Source organism: Salvelinus sp. IW2-2015, linkage group LG30 (genome assembly GCF_002910315.2).
Source record: "Salvelinus sp. IW2-2015 linkage group LG30, ASM291031v2, whole genome shotgun sequence".
Classification (NCBI taxonomy): Eukaryota; Metazoa; Chordata; class Actinopteri; order Salmoniformes; family Salmonidae; genus Salvelinus; species Salvelinus sp. IW2-2015.
The window spans coordinates 3,077,329-3,096,484 of record NC_036869.1 but is presented as its reverse complement, the minus strand read 5'-3'; the positions used below and the strand labels follow the sequence as shown (position 1 = coordinate 3,096,484).

Below are 19,156 nucleotides of genomic sequence, written 5' to 3'. Positions count from 1 at the left end.
ATAGCTACCTGGTTTTGTCCCATGCCATGACAGGGGTAGAGGATGATTCGGTGGCCCACCAGGTTATGGTCGTCAGGAGGATTGTAGTCAAAGCAGTAGCTGGACATGCCTCTGTTCTTCAGCTAGAGGGAAACAACTCATTGGTATAGTACAGATATGAGTATGTGGAGTCAAGAGGAAGTTCAACATTGTCTATGGTAACTGACATTTGAGTGCACTATCCCTTTAATAAAAAAGGTTCATGTGGTGCCAATGTGAGGTTCATTAAGGCACACTGTCATATAGGTAAACGATAACAAGCTTTTCTTATAGGACAAGTTCAGGTAGTTTCGGTCTGTTTCCGTTTGCCTAATGAATGCGTCCCTGGAGTCAAAATTGCAGCATTCTCCTCACCATTCCAAATGTYCCAGGCCTGTCCTCAGGAACGTGGATATCAGGATAGATGTTCTCCAGGTACCACTTGAAGTCGTTACATCCTAACTGGGTCCTGAGCTTCCTCCTGTCTGTCACATCCCCAAAGGCCTCCTGACAACAACAACGGCACAAGAAACTTTAGTTCCACATTTCTTTCCAATCTATGGACTAGAGTCTTCTATAAGCATAGACAGGACTAGCCTGGGTACCAGTCTGTTTGAGTTATCATTCCACTCCTTGCCATGCTAAACATGACACAGAGTAGAATGTTAGCAAAACAGCTTCTGGATTTCAGGCTAAGACAGAACATATTCTTTACCTGAAATGTAAACATCTTATTAGAAGGACTGTGTATCATAAAAGGGTATTTATTTTGAGCCAATGCTGATATGAGTTCAGAAATAAATGTGAAACCGACTTCCTGTCTGTTTCAGTCTCTGGGTATATTGTGTGCAATGACAGACAACAGCACCATATATGGTTTTTCAACATTTTTACATCTCTCTCTCTCTCTCTCTCTCTCTCTCACACACACACACACATCACAAACCCATCACATACAGTACATTGACACATTACAAAAACAGACTTTTGCATCACACTCCTCTTCTGTTGCACACAACCCCAAATCACACATAATCACTTCCACCTGCCTGTGAACCACTGCATCCTGGTCACTATTAAAGGATAGTTCACTCAAAACATGCATAATCATCACAGGGTGTGCTCTCTACTGCTCTGTATCTTGAAAACTTGACAGCTGACATGCAACATTTTGGGGGATTGTATTAACAGTGGACTAATAAAAAAAATGCAAAAACATTTTTTGTGTGTGATTTATCTCTTTAACACAAATAAACTCTACAATCCACAGCATTCTAATATCATCATCAGCATTTCTTTATTTCTGCGTGGTGGTTTACTGTGCTTTCCCTCTCCAGAGGGGTTGTTAGGTGTGAGCTATGGTCCACAGAGGAACATCTGTTTGGAGTCAAGCCCCTGTTGGAGGGGGGTGAGCAATGCCACAGGATGATGGATGCGAGCGGCACGCCTGAACACAGCTCTAATTGGTTGCTCATCAATTTATTTAGACCCAACAGAAGGAAGTGAACAGTCACGGGGAGAAGGGGGGTGGGGGAATTAGCATGAAAGGAATAAGCAGGAAATCTGGGAACCCTCCAACCTGAATTTCTGGAAAACCAAGGATTTTGGTAAAGTACTGAAATTTTGCAACCCTACTCACTTCTGCTATAAGTAGTGATAGGCAGATTTCAACTGGAGTGAATTAAAAGTTGAACAGGAAACAACAAGTACCTACTGAGAGATATTAGAAAACAACATCACATTGCTTGACAAAAGCTTTATCAACACAATCTAGAGTCACTAGATTCTTGAGAGGGATTGTCTCTCAGATTGTGTACTACTGAAAAGGGCAGAATGGAATATTCCCCTTCATCTGAATAACAGGCAGAATATGTTCTAATACATTTGACTTCTGTTAGTAAACCTCCAACAAACATAGAGCAGAGAGGGAGATAAGAATATTGGAGAGAGACAGTGAMAGAGAATGAGAGAGAGAGAGAAAGAAAGAGAGAAAGAGAGAGAGAGAGCTAGAGAAAGAGAGAGAAACTCAGAGAGATGTTGTGGCAGAGGAAGAGAAAGACAAAGCGATAGTGGGTCAGAAAAAGACAGAGGAAACAAGAGAGACAGTGAGAGAGAGAGAGAGAGAGAGAGAGAATGGGTGTTTGTGGAGCGGATAGTGTTCTGCCTGGCACTCCCCACTTGGCAGTTGGCACGTCCACCTCCTCTCAGAGAGATGAGTGCCATCTGATCTGTGTTCAGTCCAGAGGGCCGTTCCCTTTGATGACACACACTGGCAGCCTGGTACCCTGGCAGGCCTCGGTTCAAACACTTTTAGCGTTTGCTTTAGCCTCCTTCAAGTGCCAGATGGACGGCCTTTGCACTTTTGCAACTATTTTGTTGGTTTCATTGTGACAGCTCAATCAAGCCCAGCTGAGGTATATGTAAACATGTTATTTTATTTGAACCTGTTGGCAACCTGGSACTTGGGTTTTCCCGGGACGGAGCGTCTCTGACTCACTGAGCTGTGCCTCTCGATGGTAATCTCACACCTTACGGAGTGTCCCCTCAGGTGTCCCCTACGTCCTTCTGCATCACAAGTGTCACTCAATCAGGAGAGCATTTACAGAGCAGCGCGCGGGGAGCGGTGTGTGTCCTCAGAGGTGAAAAGATGTGATTAATCAATCATTCTGATAGGCCTCTAGTCTACAGTCAGGGAAAGGCATGAGTGCATTTGATCAATACTTTGAAAGCTGCGCATGCATGCAAAATATGACCACCTCCCCTACAGATCCTAACCAACAATCTCAGCACCATAAACTTTCAATCTCTGCAGTCACACATTTTGCTAGCTTTCGCTAGTCCCTGTTCAGGGCTGGCCTACCAGGCGAGCGTGGGGGTTACGGTGGTAGTACAACTCCTTGTACTCGTCCATCCAGACCTCGGCAGCACGCACGCTGTTGGCCAGGGCCTTGCTCCGCGAGTAGGGGGCGTTCTTGGGGAAGACGTGGCCCACGTGGGAGCAGGGGTGGATCTCCAGGCTGCCCCCGCACTGCCAGATCTAAATAACAACAACAGCAGGAGCAACACGAGAACATTATCAGCTACACACCATGATTCAATCAGGCAGCACAATGAACAGCCTGGTATGTCTTTTTAAAACGGGAGGGAGTTCTGTTGTGGCGGTTCTGTTTTCTATCCCACAGGAAGTAACCTAATCAAGGAAAACATGAGCTCTGTGCTGGTTTAAATTCWTCAAAATGTGCAACTTTATTGACTGTGAGAACTTTTGGTCCCGAGTTCTTTAACGTGATTTTGATTAGGTGAATCCAGGTGAATCCAGGTGAAAGCTATCATCCCTTATTGATGTCACTTGTAAATTCACTTCAATATGTGTGGATGAAGGGGAGGAGAAAGGTTAAAGAAGGATTTTGAAGCCTCGAGACCATTGAGATATGGATTGTGTATGTTTTTTCCACTCAATAGTTTCCTGTGTGTATCTAGAATGTTCCACCACCCAGAGGACATCCAGACAACTTGACACAACTTTGGGAAGCATTGAAGTCAACATGGGCCAGCCTCCCTGTGCAACTCAATATTAGGAAGGTGTTCTTAATGTTTTGTAAAACTCAGTGTATAGTGAATCACCACACATATTTCACAACGATATGGTGACCATCCGTTACAGGTTTCCAGTGAGTTATGACAGCAATGTCAGAAAGAAGCAGTCCTGCAAACACACACGTATCACACAAAGTCCACACACTATCTCACACACATTGTCGCTCACACACACTCTTGCCTACTCACTCACTCACTCACTCACTCACTCACTCACTCACTCACTCACTCACTCACTCACTCACTCACTTACACACACACCTACACACTCTGTTGATCAGACACTATGCTCACAAACACTCTCTCTCTCTCTCTCTCTCTCTCTCTTTCACACACACTCACCCTGAATGAGAACTCTAGGTTCTCTCCTCCCCACACCTCCATGCCTGTGTCATACGTGCCCAGGTAATGGAAATAGTTCTTACTGACAGCAAACAGCCCACCAGCCATAGTAGGAGACCTGGGACCAAAACACACACAGCTTACAGAGCAGATCTTGAAAACTTGTTCCATAATTATCATAATTTATACAGTATATGGTGTTTAAAACAATTGTTGATCTCTAATAATATGCATGTCATTTTAAAGTACATCTTGATAGTTCATTTAGGATTGGACTATTTTCCTCTCCGATACACTGGGGATTTTAAGGTACCACAGACCTGATGACATCAATGGCAGAGCGTCTGTGTTTCTGCTCGTACTCTGGCACCGGGTGCCAGGTGAAGACCAGCCGCCAATCAAATCCTCCGATATGGGGTTCCCCAGAGTTGCCTAGATACTGAAAAGTGTTCCAGTCGATGACATCGATGACGGGACAGACCACAGCCGATGGCTTCTCCTTTATCCTGGGAGGAAAAGGAGAAGAATGCAGAAGTAAGCACGGGAGGTGCCAGTATAACAGGGTTATAACAGGGTTGGGTGGCAGGTAGCAGGGGGTTACAGTAAAACAGGGTTATAACATGGTTGGCGGCAGGTAGCAGGGGGTTGCACTATAACAGGGTTATAACAGGGTTGGGTGGCAGGTAGCAGGGGGTTACAGTATAACAGGGTTATAACATGGTTGGCGGCAGGTTAGCAGGGGGTTGCACTATAACAGGGTTATAACAGGGTTGGGTGGCAGGTAGCAGGGGTTACAGTATAACAGGGTTATAACATGGTTGGGTGGCAGGTAGCAGGGGTTTACAGTATAACAGGGTTATAACAGGGTTGGAGGCAGGTAGCAGGGGTTGCACTATAACAGGGTTATAACAAGGTTGGAGGCAGGTAGCAGGGGGTTGCACTATAAACAGGGTTATAACAGGGTTGGGTGGCAGTAGCAGGGGGTTACAGTATAACAGGGTTATAACAGGATGGTGGGGGCAGGTACAGGGGGTTCAGTATAACAGGGTTATAACATGGTTGGGTGGACAGGTAGCAGGGGGTTGCACTATAACAGGGTTATAACAGGGTTGGGTGGCAGGTAGCAGGGGGTTACAGTATAACAGGTTATAACAGGGTTATAACAGGGTGGCGCAGGTAGCAGGGGGTTGCACTATAACAGGGTTATAACAGGGTTGGTGGCAGGTGCAGGGGGTTACAGTTATAACAGGGTTATAACAGGGTTGGGTGGCAGGTAGCAGGGGGTTGCAGTATAAACAGGGTTATAACATGGTTGGTGTGGCAGGTAGCAGGGGGTTGAGTATAACAGGGTTATAACAGGGTTATAACAGGGTTTGGGTGGCAGGTAGCAGGGGGTTGCAACTATAACAGGGTTAAAACGGGTTATAACATGGTTGGCGGCAGGTAGCAGGGTTACAGTATAACAGCCTTATAACAGGTTGGGTGGCAGGTACAGGGGGTTGCAGTATAACAGGTTATAACATGGTTGGGTGGCAGGTAAGCAGGGGGTTGCACTATAACAGGGTTATAACATGTAGGTTGCGGCAGGTAGCAGGGGGTTGCACTATAACAGGTTATAACAGGTTATAACAGGTTGGCGGCAGGTAGCAGGGGGGTTGCACTATAACAGGGTTTATAACAGGGTTGTATAACAGGAGGTTTGGCGGCAGGTAGCAGGGGGTTGCACATTAATAGGGTTATAACAGTGGTTGGGTGGCAGTAGCAGGGGGTGCCACTATAACAGGGTTATAACAGGGTTATTAACATGGTTGGAGGCAGGTAGCAGGGGGTTGCACTATAACAGGGTTATAACAGGGTTGGCGGCAGGTAGCAGGGGTTGCACTATAACAGGGTTATAACATGGGTGGGTGGCAGGTAGCAGGGGTTGCACTATAACAGGGTTATAACAGGGTTGGGTGGCAGGTAGCAGGGGGTTGCACGTAAAACAGGGTTATAACAGGGTTGGCGGCAGGTAAACAGGGGGTTGCAGTGTAACAGGTTATAACAGTGTTGGCGCAGATAGCAGGAGTTGCAGGTTGTAACAGGATTATAACAGGGTTATAACAGGGTTGTTGCAGTAGTAAGGGATGCAGTAAACAGGTTGATAACAGGTTGGGCGGCAGGTAGCAGAGGGTTTGCAGTATAACGGTTATAACAACGGTTATAACACGGTTATAACAGGGTTGGCGGCAGGCAGCAGGGGGTCAAACTATAACAGGGTTAAAAAGGGTATAACAGGATTATAACAGGAATGGGCAACAGGTAGCAAAGGGTTGCAGTATAACAGGGTTATACAGGGTTATAACATGGTTGGGTGGCAGGTAGCAGGGGGTTGCACTATAACAGGGTTATAACATGGTTGGGTGGCAGGTAGCAGGGGGTTGCAGTATAACAGGGTTATAACAGGGTTGGAGGCAGGTAGCAGGAGTTGCAGTATAACAGGGTTATAACAGGGTTGGAGGCAGGTAGCAGGAGGTTGCAGTATAACAGGGTTATAACAGGGTTATAACATGGTTGGCGGCAGGTAGCAGGGGGTTCACAGATAACAGGGGTATAACATGGTTGGTGGCAGGTAGCAGGGGTTGCAGTATAACAGGGTTATAACAGGGTTGGGTGGCAGGTAGCAGGGGGTTGCACTATAACAGGTGTATAACAGGGTTGGTGGCACGGTAGCAGGGTTACAGTATAACAGGGTTTTAACATGGTTGGGTGGCAGGTAGCAGGGGTTGCACTATAACAGGGTTATAACAGGGTTGGGTGGCGGGTAGCAGGGGTTACAGTTATATACAGGGTTATAACAGGGTTATAACAGGGTTGACTGGTGGCAGGTAGCAAGCAGGGGTTACAGTATAACAGGGTTATAACATGGTTGGGTGGCAGGTAGCAGGAGGTTGCCAGTATAACAGGTTATAACATGGTTGGCGGCAGGAGCAGGGGGTGCACTATAACAGGGTTATAACAGGGTTGGGTGGCAGGAGCAGGGGTTGACAGTATAACAGGTTATAAACAGGTTAGGCGGGGGAGGTTAGCAGGGGGTTTGCACCTATAACAGGGTTATAACATGGTTGGGGCAGCGTAGCAGGGGATTAAATAAACAGGGTTATAACAGGGTTATAACAGGGTTGGCGGCAGGTAGCAGGGGGTGCCACTATAACAGCTATAACAGGTTATAACAGGTTGGGTGCAGGTAGCAGGGGTGCACATAATAGGGTTATAACAGGGTGGGCGCAGTGCAGGGGTGCACTATAACAGGGTTATCATAAACAGTATAACATGGTTGGGTGCAGGTAGCAAGGGGGTTGCACTATAACAGGGTTATACAGGGTTGGCGGCAAGTACAGGGGTTGCACTATAACAGGTTATAACATGGTGGGTGGCAGGTAGCAGGGGGTGACTATAAACAGGTATAACAGGTGGTGGCAGGTAGCAGGGGGTTGCCACTATAACAGGGTATAACAGGCGTTGGCGGCAGGTAAAAGGCGGTTGCAGTTGTGTAACAGGGTATATAACAGTGTTGGGCGCAGATAGCAGGGAGTTGCAGTGTAACAGGATTTATAACAGGGTTTATAACAGGGGTTGTTGAGGTAGTAAGGGGATGCAGTATAACAGGTTGATAACAGTGTTGGGCGGCAGGTAGCAGGGGTGCAGTATAAACGGTTATAACACGGTTATAACACGGGTAAACAGGTGTGGCGGCAGCAGCAGGGGTCCAAACTATAACAGGGTTATAAAAGGCGTTATAAACAGGATTATAACAGGAATGGGCAACAGGTAGCAAAGGTTGCAGTAGTAACAGGTTATAACAGGGTTATAACATGTGTTGCGGTGGCAGGTAGCAGGGGTTGCCACTATAACAGGGTTATACATGTGGGTGGCAGGTAGCAGGGGGTTTGCAGTATAACAGGTTAAACAGGGTTGGAGGCAGGTAGCAGGGGTTCAGTATTAACAGGGTTATAACAGGGTTGGAGGCAGGTAGCAGGGGTTGCAGTATAACAGGGTTATAACAGGGTTATAACAGGTTGGCGCAGGTAGCAGGGGGTTACAGTAGTATAACAGGGTTATTAACATGGTTGGGTGGCAGGTACAGGGGTTGCAGATATAACAGGGTTATAACATGGGTTGGGTGGCAGGTAGCAGGGTGTGCACATATAAACAGGGTTATAACAGGGTTGTGGTGGGCAGGTAGCAGGGGGTTACCAGTATAACAGGGTTATAACAATGGTTGGGTGCAGGTAGCAGGGTTCAATATACAGGAGTTTACAGATTGCGGTGGCAGTAGCAGGAGGGGTACATATAACAGGGTTATAAACAGGTTATACAGGGTTCGAGGGCAGGTAGCAGGGGTTCAGTATAACAGGGTTATAACAGGTTGGGTGGCAGGTAGCAGGGGGTTGCCAGTATAACAGGTTATAACAGGTGTTGGCGGCAGTAGCAGGGGGTTCATATAACAGGGTATAACAGGTTGGGGCAGGTGCAGGGGTGCAGTATAACAGGGGTTATAACATGGTGGGTGGCAGGTAGCAGGGGGTTGCACTATAACAGGGTTTAAACATGGTTGGGTGGCAGGTAGCAGGGGGTTACAGGAAACAGGGTTATAAACAGGGTTATAACAGGGTTATAACAGGGTTGGCGGCAGTTTAGACGGGGTGTTGCACTATAACAGGGTTAATAACAGGGTGGGGCAGGTAGCAGGGGGTTGCACTATAAACAGGGTTATAAAGGGTTATAACAGGGTTATAACAGGGTTGTGGCAGGTAGCAAGGGGTGCAGTATAACAGCCTTATAACCAGGGTTATAACAGGGTTGGGTGGCAGGTAGCAGGCGGGTTGCACTATAATAGGTATAACAGGGTGGAGGTGGCAGGTGAGCAGGGGTTTGCCAAACAGCTATAACAGGGTTATAACATAGGTTGGAGCAGGGAGCAGGGGGTTGCAACCTATAATAACAGGGTTATAACAGGGTTGGCGGCAGTAGCAGGGGTTGCATATAACAGGTTATAAGACATGGTTGGGTGGCAGTACAGGGGGTTGCACTATAACAGGCGTTTAACAGGGTTTGGGTGGCAGGTATGCGAGGGGTTGCACTATAACAGGGTATATAACAGGGTTGGCGGCATGGTAAAAAGGGGGTTGCAGTGTTAACAGGGTTATAACAGGGTTGGGTGGCAGGTAGCAGAGGGTTGCGTGTAACAAGGTTATAACAGGGTTGGGGTCAGGTAAAAGGGGGTTGCAGTGTAAGAGGTTATAAACAGTGTTGGGCGGCAGATAGCAGGGAGTTGCAGTATAACAGGATTATAACAGGGTTATAACAGGTTGGTTGCAGGTGCAGAGTAGTAGAGAGGATGAGTCGACAGTATAACAGGTTGATAACAGTGTTGGGCGGCAGGTAGCAGAGGGTTGCAGTATAACGGTTATAACACGGTTTATAACACCGGTTATAAACAGGTTGGCGGCAGGAGCCAGGGGGTCAAACTATAACAGGGTTATAAAAGGGTTATAACAGGATTATAACAGGAATGGGCAACAGGTAGCAAAGGGTTGCAGTATAACAGGCGTGATACATGCGTTGGGTGGCAGGTAGCAGGGGCTTGCACTATAACAGGGTTATACATGGGTTGGTGGCAGTGCAGGGGTTGCAGTTATAACAGATAACAGGGTTGGAGGGCAGGGTAGCAGGCAGGTGCAGGTATAACAGGTAGAACATGGTTGGGTTGGCAGGTAGAAGCGGGGTTGCACTATTAACAGGGCTATAACATGGGTTGGGTGGCAGGGTAGCAGGGGGTGGCACTATAACAGGGTGTATAACATGGGTGGTGGCAGGGTAGCAGGGGGGTTACAGAATAACAGGGTATAACAGGGTTATAACAGGGTTATTAACAGGGTTGGTGCAGGTAGCAGGGGGTATGCACTATAACAGGGTTATAACAGGGTTATAACATGCGTTGGCAGCGGTAGCAGGGTTACAGATATAACAGCCTCTATAACAGGGTTGGGTGGCAGGTAGCAGGGGGGTTGCGTATAACAGTGTTATTACCATGGTTGGGTGGCAGGTAGCTAGGGGGTTGCAACGTATTAACCAGGTTATAACATTGGTTTGCCGGCAGGTCAGCAGGGGGGCACTATAACCAGGGTTATAACGGGTTATATAACATGGTTGGGTGGCAGGTTGCCAACGGCGTAGCGGGATTTGCCACTTGCGAATACTACTTAAAACCAGAGTACACTTGTGCAAATTTTAGCTCAACCTTTTGGGTTCTATAACTTATGGCTCCACAGAGCGTGTCTATAGTCTAAACCCACTGATTTTGCTGTGGAAGGACCCAAGAGAAGCCCTGTCGCGACCGACTTATAACAGGGTTTATAACAGGTAGTTTTCAGGCGCATCGAGGTACATCTCCCTAACCGTCTTGGTGTAGGGCCAGCATCAGTGTCTCCCAGGAGTCTGAGCTGCCTATTAATTTAACAAGTCAAGAGGTCAGACTATGATCGTTGAGAGAAACAGTGGATTGGCCCAGAGTATTGGGTGTCGTCTAGGCGGACCAAGGTCAGTTGGATGAACAGAGTCTCTAGCCTCGAGATTTTGAGTTAATCAGACCTACCAACAGCAATAGACACATCATGTACGTAGTCACTAAAAGACTCGGTTACAACCAGGGTTGCAATTACTTCGGTAAGGATAAATGTAGAGATTGAGGGAAACAGAGTCAGATTAGCGACTTGAACCACAATCCTGCACTTCCAGGTGGCACAGGAGTAGCCAGGGGGTTATGCCACACCAATATACTATCCAGGTGAGTCAAGGTCCTCTGAAACCCTAGTCTTTGGGTTATTCAGAGTTGGCTATGCTCCACAGTTTCGTGCCCGCGTACTAGACTATGCGGCCCGAGCCTCTACTCTACAGAGAATACTGCAGGTCAACCAGGGTGTGATGAACATCGTTGTTGTTCTACAACATAGACACCTCTTGCGATTGGAGCCAAGTGTGCATCACCATTGAGTGCGAGATGGATTGTCCCACCTAGAGGCATTATACATGGGCACCAAGCAGTGCCCATAGCTATGAACCAGGGGTTTACCGCTCATAGGCCAGTGGCTAAGTTGTAGAGGCAAGATGGGAGAGATTCAATCACACCCTTAAATGAGTACGAAACAGTGTGTTAGCCATAGAACAATAATCTAGACCTCGGACAGTTCTGGGTCTACTGTAAGGCGGTTGGTGGCCATACATCCCAGGTAAGACAGCACCAAGAGCGAGTAGGCAAAGCTAGCTACATCAATTAGTAAACCTCTGACGTAGCCTATATGAAAGAGGTTCTCCTGGTTGTACAGGCTTACCCCTCATATTGCCTAATAAATCAGACTGTGATACCAATTCTTGGTATACAATTCTGAAACGAAACACAGCAGAAAGATGTTGAATGTTAATTGTCTGTGCGTTTTGTTCCTTCATCTGATCAACAATTTTTTGGCTTTTTTTTAGTGAATGCAGTCTGCACAGGGAGGGAAGTTGCACCAGTGATATAACTACTTAGACCCAAGTCTTTATTACAGTGGAGGATCCGTTATTACTGCGCTTGGAAACAGATGAAAAGGGGGTGATCTCTAGGGCACATGCGCATAAGACTACACTCAGGTAAGATCTGTCTTGCAAGACTTTCAGTTGAGTATGCATCATCTCGCTGCATGCTACTTCCGTTCTTAAGCTCACATGTATAGTTGCTTGGGCGGTCAATTATCAGGAGTTGCAGTATAACAGGGTTATAACAGGGTTGGTTGCAGGTAGTAAGGGGATGCAGTATAACAGGTTGATAACAGTGTTGGGCGGCAGGTAGCAGAGGGTTGCAGTATAACGGTTATAACACGGTTATAACACGGTTATAACASGGTTGGCGGCAGGCAGCAGGGGGTCAAACTATAACAGGGTTATAAAAGGGTTATAACAGGATTATAACAGGAATGGGCAACAGGTAGCAAAGGGTTGCAGTATAACAGGGTTTACATTTTGTGTACTAAATGACTAATGTACAATGAAAAAGTAAACAGCCACCGTATAGTTCATGTAGCTATACATATCCACAGGAGCATGATACGTACAACTGCAAGGTAGAATGAATGGAGGGAGGCACTACTGTACTACAGTCCCACAATTAGACTGAAGAAGAGCAGTCTTCACCTGGCCTGCTATGGGGTTTCTCACCTGTGGAGCAGCGGCTCCAGCCAGCCCTCGTGACATTCACAGTGGCAGTCCAGGAAGGTCAGCACGTCACCCGTGGCAATGGAGGCCCCCAGGAGCCTGGCCCGCACCAGGCCCTCCCTCTTCCTGGCCCGGATCAGACGCACCTTCTTCAGGCTGGAGATGTAGTTTTCCAACGGCTCCTTCAAATGAGCTGCGGTGGAACAAAAAGGGCTGTTGTTTACATTTCATGATTGATGGAAAGCAAGATTGTACATTTCCTCAACTGACAAAGAAATGTAGGTATGTGTTATGTTACCACAGAGTGGTTCAGCTAATAGGTGTGCCTGAACTTTGTGGTTAATTGGTAATTAATTAAATAATACAACCAACTGCTTGACAGAAATCTTATAAAATATTTCCAGTGAAATACATCGGTAGTATGGCCAATACTACGTCATGAGAGGTTTCAATAGTGACCGATGAGCAAGGCTGCATGTTAACCAACTGGCATTCAAAATTATTGAAATGTATTCAAAGGGATAGTTCACTCAAAAACTTAATTTTGTATTTTGTTTATTAGTCTAGAGAAAACGTTGCATGTCAGAAGTCAAGTTTTCAAGAAAGAGCACTTTCTGTACAGAGCAAAAACTGTGCACTACACCTGTGACCTTAACATATTGAATGTCATATTCATCAGATATTGTCTCTCATTTGCTTTGGCAGGCAGAATGGCATATCATGTCTACTCTAGCCAAGCCTGTCTGTCCATCAGGGTCTCAGAGTAGGAGTGCTGATCTAGGATGTTGGCTTTTAAATCACAATTAACACAAATTGCATGGACAGGGGGGACCTGATCCTAGATCAGCACATGCAGGCCATGTATGTCTATGATTGTACCTCTGTCACTATAGTCGTCCACCAGCACCACCTCTCGTAGCAGTAAGTTAGGTGATGTCTCCAGGACACTGTGAACAGTGCGTAGCAGCGTGGACCACGCCTCGTTGTAGAAGGCGATCACCACTGAGGTAGATGGCAACGACCTGTAGTCATACTTCAGGTCCTTACAACTGGAGAAGAGAGAAACATATCACTTGTTATAGATCTGTAGCCTGATCCCAGACCCGTTTGTGCCATCATGCCACTCATTGGCACTCAATGGTTGAGAATGGCGCTGGAGGGGATGGCTGCCGTTTTACGGGCTCCCAACCAACTGTGCTATGGTAGTAACCCACCTCTACCATCCGTTCTACTGGCCAACTTGTAATCACTGGAAAATAAACTGGATGATCTTCGTTCGAGAATATCCTACCAACGGGGCATTAAAAACTGTAATATCTTATGTTTCACCGAATTGCGGCTGAACAACGACATGGATAATATACAGTTGGCTGGGTTTTCGTTAATCAGCAGGACAGAACAGCTACGTCTGGTAAGACGAGGCATGGGATGTGTTTCTTTATCAATAACAGCTGGTGCACGAAGTCTAATAGTAAGGAAGTCTCGAGGTATTGCTCGCCTAAGGTAGAGTACCTCATGATAAGCTGTAGACCACACTATCTACAAAGAGGGTGTTCATTTATATTTTTCGTAGCCGTCTATTTACCATCACAAACCAATGCTGGCACTAAGACCGCACTCAACAAGTTGTATAAGGCCATAAGCAAACAAGAAAATGCTCATCCAGAAGTGGCGCTTCTAGTGGCCGGGTACTTTAATACAGGCAAACTTAAATCCGTTTTACCTMATTTCTACCAGCATGCCACGTGCGCAACCAAAAGGGAAAAACTCTAGACCACCTTTACTCCACACACAGAGACACATACAAAGCTCGCCCTCCATTTAGCAAATCTGACCATAATTCTATCCTCCTGATTCCTGCTTACAAGTGGAAAAAAACTACTAAAGCAGGAAGTACCAGTGACTCGCTCAATACGGAAGTGGTCAGATGACGGAGATGCTACGCTACAGGACTGTTTTGCTAGCACAGACTGRAATATGTTCCAGGAYTCATCCAATGGCATTGAGGAGTATACCACCTCAGTCACTKGCTTCATCAATAAGAGCATTGATGACGTCGTCCCACAGTGACCGTACGTACATATCTCAACCAGAAGCCATGGATTACAGGCAACATCCGCACCAAGCTAAAGGCTAGAGCTGCCGCTTTCAAGGAGTCGGACACTAATCCGGACGCTTACAAGAAATCCCGCTATGCCCTCAGACGAACCATCAAACAGGCAAAGCTTCAATACAGGACTAAGATTGAATCCTACAGATTACAGATTACCAGGACGTGTACTCAGAGCATGCGCGGACCAACTGGGAAGTGTCTTCAACCTCTCCCTGACCAAGTCTGTAATACCTACATGTTTCAAGCAGACCACCATWGTCCCTGTGCCCAAGAAAGCGAGTAACCTGCCTAAATGACTACCGCCCCGTAGCACTCACATTGGTTGCCATGAAGTGCTTTGAAAGGCTGGTCATGGCTCACATCAACACCATCATGCTGGAAACCCTAGACCCACTCCAATTCACATACCGCCCCAACAGATCCACAGATGACGCAATCTCAATCGCAYTCCACACTGCCCTTTCCCAYCTGGACAAAAGGAACACCTATGTGAGAATGCTGTTCATTGACTACAGCTCAGTGTTCAACACCATAATGCCCACAAAGCTCATCACTACGCTAAGGACCCTGGGACTAAACACCTCCCCCCTGCAACTGGATCCTAGACTTCCTGACGGGCCACCCCAGGCAGTAAGGGTAGGCAACAACACATCTGCAACGCTGATCCTCAACACGGGGGCCCCTCGGGGGTGCGTGCTTAGTCCCTTCCAGTTTTCCCTGTTCACCCACGACTGTGTGGCCAAGCACGACTCCAACACCATCATTAAGTTTGCTGATGACACAAAAGTGGTAGGCTTGATCACCGACAACGATGAGACAGCCTATAGGGAAAACGTCAGAGACCTGGCAGTGTGGTGCCAGGACAACAACCTTTCCCTYAACGTGAGTAAGACAAAGGAGCTGATCGTGGACTACAAGAAAAGGAGGGCCGAACAGGCCCCATTCACATCGACGAGGCTGTAGTGGAGTGGGTCGAAAGTTYCAAGTTCCTTGGTATCCACATAACTAACAAACTATCATGGTCCAAACACTCCAAGACAGTCGTGAAGAGGTCAGGACAACATCTTTTCCCCCTCAGGAGACTGAAAAGATTTGACATGGGTCCCCAGATCCTCAAAAAGTTATACAGCTGAACCATTGAGGGCATACTGACCGGTTGCATCACCGCCTGGTATGGCAACTGCGGCAACTGCTAGGCATCCGACCGTAAAGTGCTATAGAGGTTAGTGTGCACGGCTCAGTACAACACTGGGCCCAAGCTTCCTGCCATGCAGGACCTATATACTAGGCAGTGTCAGAGGAAGGCCCAAAGAATTGTCAAAGACACCAGTCACCCAAGTCATAGACTGTTCTCTCTGCTACCGCACGGCAAGCGGTACTGGAGCGCCAAGTCTAGGTCGCCGTTTATTATCTATGCATAGTCACTTTAGCCCTACCTACATGTACAAATTACCTAGACTAACCTGTACCCCCGCACATTGACTCTGTACCGGTACTCCTTGTATTCAGCCTCGTTATTGTTATTTTATTGTGTTACTTTTTATTAAATTATTTACTTTAATTTATTTAGTAAACATTCTCTTAACTCTATTTCTTGAACTGCATTGTTGGTTAAGGGCTCGTAAGTAAGCATTTCACAGTAAGGTCTACACCTGTTGTATTCGGCGCATGTGACAAATACAATTTGATTTGATTGTCATTGGCATGACAAGGAGTGGAATTAGAGCACAAACAGGGCTGGTACCAAAGGTAATAGATCTGGGCCAGTATTCAACGTGTTTAAGGCTGCATTTAGACAGGCAACTCAATTCTGATCTTTTCACACATTTTTTTACTTTACTGCCATATTCTAAAATGTATTAAATAGATTTTTTTCCTCAACAACCTACACACAATACCCGATAATGACAAAGCCAAAACAGGTTTTAACAAATTGTTGCAGATTTCTGTCAGGACCCAGTGTGAGAAACAGTCACTTAGTAAACTGAGTCCCTAATAGTCGGCAGAACCCAGAAGATGAGGCAGACACAGCAGTACTTGAGACGGTGATTTAATAAAGAAAAAAGGAAAAGAACTTCAGGCAAAAATATAAATCCACAACGTCAAAAGTAAATCCAAGAGAAAAAATGTATATCCTCCAAGACACAAGGAAAATCCAAAAAGTGGTAAGAACAGCAGGGAAAAAACAAACCTCAAAAGAGTAAACAAAAAATAAACAAGAACAAAACCAGAGTACCTCAAGAAAATCCAACTGGAGAAACAAATGTTCACAGCATGGCTGGGGCAGGGTGCTAACATACAAACACAGAGCAAAGAACTGAGGAACACTAAGGGTTTAAATACATTCAAGGGAAATGAGGCACAGGTGCAAATAATAACTAGAACAAGGGAAAAACAAAAGGGTCAAAAAAAGCATAATGGGGGCATCTAGTGACCAAAATCTGAACAATCCTTGCCAAATCCTGACAATTTCAAAATTTATTTAAACTGAAATATCACATTTACATAATTATTCAGACCATTTACTCAGTACTTTGTTAAAGCACCTTAGGCAGCGATTACAGCTTCGAGTCTTCTTGGGTATGACGCTACAAGCTTGGCACACCTGTATTTGGGGAGTTTCTCCCATTCTTCTCTGCAAATACTCTCAAGCTCTGTCAGGTTGGATGGGGAGCGTCGCTGCACAGCTATTTTCAGGTCTCTGCAGAGATGTTTGATTGGGTTTAAGTTCGGGCTCTGGCTGGGCCACTCAAGGACATTCAGACTTGTCCCGAAGCCACTCCTGCATTGTCTTGGCGGTGTGCTTAGGGTCGTTGTCCTATTGGAAGGTGAACCTTCGCTCCAGTCTGAGGTTCTGAGTGCTCTGGAGCAGGCTTTCATCAAGGCTCTCTCTGTACTTTGCTCCGTTCATCTCTCCCTCGATCCTGACTAATCTCCCAGTCTGCCACTGATAAATATCCCCACTTCATGATGCTGCCACCACCATGCTTCACCGTAGGGATGGTGCCAGGTTTCCTCCAGACGTGACGCTTGGCATTCAGGCCAAAGAGTTTAATCTTGGACTCATCAGACGAGAGAATCTTGTTTCTCATGGTCTGAGAGTCTTTAGGTGCCTTTTGGCAACTCCATGCGGGCTGTCATATGCCTTTTATTGAGGAGTGGCTTCAGTCTGGCCACTCTACCATAAAGGCCTGATTGGTGGAGTGCTTCAGAGGTCGTTGTCCTTCTGGAAGGTTCTCCCATCTCCACAGAAGAACTCTGGATCTCTGTCAGTGACCATCGTGTTCTTGGTCACCTCCCTGACTAAGTCCCTTCTCCCCCGATTGCTGAGTTTGGCCGGGCGACCAGCTCTAGACCTGTTTCCGCTTTGTCATTATGGGGTATTGTGTGTAAATTGATGAGGGGACATTTTTTTTAATCCATTTTAGAATAAGGCCGTAACATAACAAAATGTGGAACAAGTCAAGGGGTCTGAATACTTTCCGAATGCACTGTAGGCCCAGGTCCTTACAACTGGAGAAGAAGAAAGAAAATCAGTTATTTGTTGTTGGTTACTGTTGTTGGTTACCATTGTGCTTGGATGTCTCAGATATGGCGGCAGAACTTTATTGTTTGTGCATGGCTAAAATGGCACTAAGTCATTTGAGACTTAATTTCCTGCCCTATAGGATACTCAAAAGGAACAGCTTTACAAGCTTTGTTAGTGACTTTATCCAACATGACAAAATAAAGCTTTATCTTGTCTGATTTTGGCATTTAGAACTAGGCAAAGGGGCATAAAATCATCTTCAGCTGTTTCAATGTGGCATAAAATCAACAAATCATCTTGAGCTGAGGAGTGAAGCGTTAGCCACTATGGGTTAATGGAGTGTAGGCAGAGGCGTCATGCCCATAGGCTTTCAAGGAGTCGGACACTAATCCGGCGCTTACAAGAAAATCCCGCTATGCCCTCAGACGAACCATCAAACAGGCAAAGCTTCAATACGGACTAAGATTGAATTCCTACAGATTACAGATTACCAGGACGTGTACTCAGAGCATGCGCGCGACCAACTGGGAAGTGTCTTCAACCTCTCCCTGACCAAAGTCTGTATACCTACATGTTTCAAGCAGACCACCATTGTCCCTCGTGCCCAAGAAAGCGAGTAACCTGCCTAAATGACTACCGCCCCGCTAGCACTCACATTGGTTGCCATGAAGTGCTTTGAAAGGCTGGTCATGGCTCACATCAACACCATCATGCTGGAACCCTAGACCCACTCAATCACATACCGCCCAACAGATCCACAGATGACGCAATCTCAATCGCACTCCACACTGCCCTTTCCCATCTCGGACAAAACGGAACACCTATGTGAGAATGCTGTTCATTGACTACAGCTCAGTGTTCAACACCATAATGCCCACAAAGCTCATCACTACGCTAAGGACCCTGGGACTAACACACTCCCCCCTGCAACTGGGATCCTAGACTTCCTGACGGCCACCCCAGGCAGTAAGGGTGAGCAACAACACATCTGCAACGCTGATCCTCAACACGGGGCCCTCCGGGGTGCGTGCTTAGTCCCTTCCATTTCCCTGTTCACCCACGACTGTGTGGCCAAGCACGACTCCAACACCATCATTAAGTTTGCTGATGCACACAAAAGTGGTAGGCTTGATCACCGACAACGATGAGACAGCCTATAGGGAAAACGTCAGAGACCTGGCATGTGTCCAGGTGCCCAGGACAACAACCGTTTCCCTTAACGTGAGTAAGACAAAGGAGCTGATCGTGGACTACAAGAAAAGGAGGGCCGAACAGGCCCATTCACATCGACGAGGCTGTAGTGGACGTGGGTCGGAAAGTTTTCA

The 19,156-nt window shown here is 46.6% G+C and overlaps 1 protein-coding gene across 1 annotated transcript in view; it reads right to left on the bottom strand.

Moving 5' to 3' along the window:
- galnt12 (UDP-N-acetyl-alpha-D-galactosamine:polypeptide N-acetylgalactosaminyltransferase 12) overlaps positions 1–19,156 on the bottom strand; it is a 42,001-nt gene that overhangs the window by 8,619 nt on the left and 14,226 nt on the right. The window contains exons 3-9 of the mRNA XM_023974756.3: positions 13,069–13,238; positions 12,193–12,382; positions 4,278–4,463; positions 3,958–4,075; positions 2,879–3,055; positions 394–525; positions 9–122 (exon numbers count right to left, since the gene is read on the bottom strand). Of these exons, the coding sequence (XP_023830524.1) occupies positions 9–122; positions 394–525; positions 2,879–3,055; positions 3,958–4,075; positions 4,278–4,463; positions 12,193–12,382; positions 13,069–13,238 (1,087 nt within the window). The remainder of the gene's footprint in view (positions 1–8; positions 123–393; positions 526–2,878; positions 3,056–3,957; positions 4,076–4,277; positions 4,464–12,192; positions 12,383–13,068; positions 13,239–19,156) is intronic.